Genomic DNA, 4,285 nt, shown 5'->3' on the forward strand with positions numbered 1-4,285 from the left:
CTATTGCACAAACTCAAATATTAACAACACATAGCATATATATTTAAACAAAAAGATGTAGCATACAACAAGAAAATCTTCACAACCACCAAAAAGGATGATTCACTACATGTATAACTAGGGTAATATGAGATGCAATGGAGGAAAAGGAAGGAGGGAGAGGTTGTACCGATGCTCCTCCCGCATATGTTGGAACACCGACAACAGCTGCGGTGCCGGCTGCTCCTCCACCATGGCGTCGGTGAAGTGCGTCTGCGCCTACTCCATGGTCAAGCCGGCATGGAATGTCACCGGCAGGGGCACCGACTCCCCGTTGGAGGCGGTCTCCATCGTTAGGTCGTCGGCAGAGACCTCTTGGGAGCTGGCCGGTAGGACAACCTCTATCCGCCTCGCACGACGGCCTTACCAGTCGGCCGCTAGGGTGGTCAGCTCGTGCTTCTGCTCCGTGGAGAGGCTCTCCCACAATGCCCTGGAGCTCGCGGTTATAGCGGAGCTGGTGCACGAAGGAGGATGTGAAGCGGACGTGATGTGGTGCGGCTTATGTCGGGCGTGTTTAAATAGCGGATGCCGGCCAGGCCAAAGTGGCGGTGTGTGTCAATGCGGACGCCGGAGTTGGTTTCTCGGCTGGCGTGCCTGTTTAATGACAGCAAGCAGACGAATCGATTGCCTGTTTGAATACGGCAGATGTCCATCATGTCCCGCCTAGTAACGTCTGAAAATGCGCGGACACCAGACTCTGCGCGGGCGGCGCTCTCGGACGAAGCGCCGCTTCAATGCCGGCACCAATGAGATGTCGTGTGCCGCTTCAATGCTTGAGTGCCGGCACAAAATGGGTTCAGACCGCTCGATTTGGACGGATGCAGACGGTTTAAGAGTGAGTGTTGGAGATGCCCTTACTCGAAAAAAAAAAGATAGCACAGCTCATCGGTTATCACCGGAGCGGACACGTCCCTCGAGCATGTGCCCATATCACCGGAGCAGACACGCAAGTGCGTGCCAAGTACATACTAGTAGTACATCAGACTAAGAACATTCAAACGTGTGTTAATAAAATTAATATGATTACAACAAATTTTCACTAAGAACAAAAGGCAGCCAGTGAAACTGCCAAAAAAACAATGGACTTCCTCTACTTTCTTTATTCCCTATGCTACTAATCTTGCTTGTGCAATGTGTTAAATGGAGGCCATGTGCCACCACCATTCTGGCAGTCATGTCCATGTCCGGGCCTCCAAAAAAATGAACTAACCTGACCGGAGACCTATCCACACACAGTCCAAAAAGAAAAGAAGAACAAGATCCCTATTTAATTTACCCAGTTTCCTCGCCCCTTGATTCCGATGGGTGTCGTTGAGAATTTTCCGGTCAGAACATCAACGAGTGGCCGAAGAACATGTCGTCCCTCGGCTCGTCCTTGGTCCTTGAGGCGTCGTAGTACATCGCGTCGCTCTGTCGCTGCTGCTGCTGCTCCTGCATGCTCGCGTACGAGTACGACGGGTTGCCGAACCCGGACAGCGCGAACCCGCTCATCTCCGCGGGCGCGCCGCCGCCGTCGACGCCGCCGAACCCGTCGGGACGAAGGCTGGAGTAGCCGCCGGCGCCCTGCAGGTAGCTCGCGGCCGGCTGCAGCGTCGCGGCGCGGTACCGCGCTGCTGCGGCGGCGCTCCCCCGCGCGGCGGGCACGTCGTGGTTGTGCTTGCCCTCGTACGTGGTGACCACGGCCCGCAGGTCCTGCGACGCGCGCTCCACGTGCTTCCGCACCGGGCAGTTGGGCGTCGTGCACTTGTAGTAGCTCCTGCCAAGAAGAGAAAGGCAAAGCCGTGCATGTCAGCTCACACGTCTTCAACATTCGTACTTCATCTCAAGAAGTTCAGTAAACCTTCAGCTCGAACGTACCTCGGGTTTGGGTTGCCCTTGACCACCTTCTGCCCGTACTTGCGCCACCGGTAGCCGTCGTCGAGGATGTCGATGTCGCTCATCGTCTGGACGACGACCCTCGGCTCCCGCACCGTCCGGTTGCCGACGGCCATAATCGTCGCCTCGCCGTCGCTCCTCCATCTCTTGCAGTCAGGCTCCTCGTCGTCGAATTGATCCTCGCCGCCGCCGACGGCTCCGGCCAGCCTCGAGCTCACGCCGTTCGTCTCGTCGTCCCCGTAGGACGCCGAGGAGTTCTCGGGCGTGCCGGAGAGCGCGTCGCTCGACGCGTCGTTGGCCCCGTGGCACTGCAGAGCGTACGAGGACGACACCGCCGAGCCGGAGCCCCGGCGCGGGTTCTGCGGCTTGGGGTGGTTGTGCGTGCCCTTGTACACGATCTCGGTGACCTGGCCGTCGGGCGCCTGCTCCACCTTCTTCTTGGTGGGGCAGCCGGCGAAGGAGCACTTGTAGTAGCTGCGCGGGTTCTCGCTCCCCTTCATCTGCTTCTGCCCGTACTTGCGCCAGTTGTAGCCGTCGTCCGACGACGGCCGCCGGCTCTGCACGCGGTACCCGGCCGTCCCCGACGGCACCGGGACGCTGTAGGCGCCGTTCCCGAGCACGTCAGGCGCCGTCGTCGCCATGATGGTCGACGTGGTCGGCGGCTCGAATTGCGTGGTGAACTCCGCTGGCCTTGTGCCCCCGTTCATGCCCGTGTCTTGGTAGCTCCACGGTTGCTGCTGCTGCTCGTACGAGTCTCCCACCTACAGTAGCGCTATACATTAGAGATCATGTAGTACAAGTGCATGGGCACAATTGGTACAATGGTTTTGACTTGAGCTTAGAGTGTGACAGCGTTGACTACAGTGCTTAATTTCCAAATAATGTTAAGAGATAATGCGTGTGCGCATTTCTTTGACCTGATAAGCATAAAGGCATGTGAAGACAAGTCACAACTTGTGAACAAGTCAGGAGATGACATCAGTTTTTTTTTTTTAGGAAATCAGAAAAAAAAATGGTATGTGGGTAGAACCGTAGAAGTACTCCTACAGTAGAAGTGTGGCAAACGCTGAGCGGGCCTCAATATTCTGAGTAGGCTTAAATTATATGGGCTAGAAATTCCAAGAGAATATTATGAGTGGGCCTGAATGTTCTAAACCAGAAGCCCGGGTCGTCTATCTATCAGTCAACTGTCAAAATGTCCTTCTCTTGATTGACTTTGCATGCAGTTGATCATTGAGTCTTACCAGTTGAGCCATGGGCATGGACGACTGAAGGAAGGAGGTCGTCGCCATGGTGGTCACCGCCGGCGGCGGCGCCGTCGTCTGGAACGTGAAGCCGGAGTACTGCCGCTGCTCGTCCTGGGTGGCGCTTCCCTGCAGGCCGTCGTTCTCCGGCGTCCCCATCCAGTTGAACTGGTGCGAGGGGAATGCACCCGTCGTCGGCGATGCGAATAGCTGAAACAAACACACCCACATCTGTCAGCTTCCATGTTTGGAATAAGCCACTTGCACCGTTGCACTGCACGCATGCGCGGCACGGCGGGAGGGATGATTACGATGAACTGCTCGATCGGTGCTTACGCTGGGGCTGAGGAGGGCCGACGAGTCGAGGAACCCGGAGGACATGTTGAAGTACGACGACGGGGACGGGGGCGGGAAGGAGGAGGGCGGCGGCGTCATGGCCATGGGTGTCGACAGCCTTGATCCACCTCTCCCGCCAGCAGAGAACGAGGTGTTGGCGAAGGCGAGCGCGACAGGTCCCGAGTTGGCCAGCGCACCACCGGAGCTAGCTAACTTGCAGCCGTCGAGGTCACCGGCGGCGAGGGAGACGGACGGAGAGGAAGAAGGGAGCAAAGAGCGCGCGCAGCTGGGGAAGGGATCGATAGACGGTGATGAGATGACTCTCCGGACAGGACCGGTCGAGGCCTATATAGAGGTTTGAATATTTGACCGTTGACTGGTCAAAGCAATGCTTCTTTGACTGGCGGCTACGACCAGCACATTGGTTAGAAAGATACCCACCAATGGGAGTGCGCTTGGTCGCTGACGTGGCAGGTTGTGGGGCTTCTTTGGAGGGGGCTGTGCGGAGGCGGGTACACTTTTGGGTGGGCGGAGTGAGTGACGGCCGTGGATCGTTTGTCTGACTAGTTCCTGTCGACTGCGATCATGGCCAAGGACCAACCACAATGCGCTCATTGGGTTAGTTATATTATTATTAAATTAAGCCATATCAGTGCAGTGGCTTTGCGGCGACCGGGAGACTTGCCTTGCGAGTGTTAATTAAAGCTTATTTTTGCGGGGAGTTAATCAAGTTTTGTTAAACAAAACTATCACAAATGTTTAGTGAATTGAACTCTTGCCGCTACAAAACA

At 56.3% G+C, this 4,285-nt stretch overlaps 1 protein-coding gene across 1 annotated transcript; it reads right to left on the reverse strand.

The window, feature by feature from the left end:
* Positions 1-1,026: 1,026 nt before the first annotated feature.
* On the reverse strand, positions 1,027-3,796 carry LOC109736481 (WRKY transcription factor WRKY24). The gene is made up of 4 exons (XM_020295703.3): positions 3,495-3,796; positions 3,159-3,368; positions 1,897-2,675; positions 1,027-1,795 (listed from the first exon to the last, which is right to left on the reverse strand). The coding sequence occupies exons 1-4, from the start codon at positions 3,597-3,599 to the stop codon at positions 1,366-1,368; spliced, it is 1,524 nt and encodes a 507-aa protein (XP_020151292.1). The 5' UTR covers positions 3,600-3,796; the 3' UTR covers positions 1,027-1,365.
* Positions 3,797-4,285: the final 489 nt, after the last annotated feature.

This window comes from Aegilops tauschii, chromosome 1, assembly GCF_002575655.3.
Source record: "Aegilops tauschii subsp. strangulata cultivar AL8/78 chromosome 1, Aet v6.0, whole genome shotgun sequence".
NCBI classification, from domain to species: Eukaryota; Viridiplantae; Streptophyta; class Magnoliopsida; order Poales; family Poaceae; genus Aegilops; species Aegilops tauschii.

Coding starts and splice junctions, on each gene's coding strand:
- LOC109736481 (XM_020295703.3), bottom strand. CDS start 3,599: ATGGCCATGACGCCGCCGCCCTCCTCCTTCCCGCCCCCGTCCCCGTCG. Junction 3,369..3,494: donor CGGCCCTCCTCAGCCCCAGC/GTAAGCACCGAT, acceptor TGTTTGTTTCAG/CTATTCGCATCGCCGACGAC. Junction 1,796..1,896: donor AAGGGCAACCCAAACCCGAG/GTACGTTCGAGC, acceptor TCTTCTTGGCAG/GAGCTACTACAAGTGCACGA.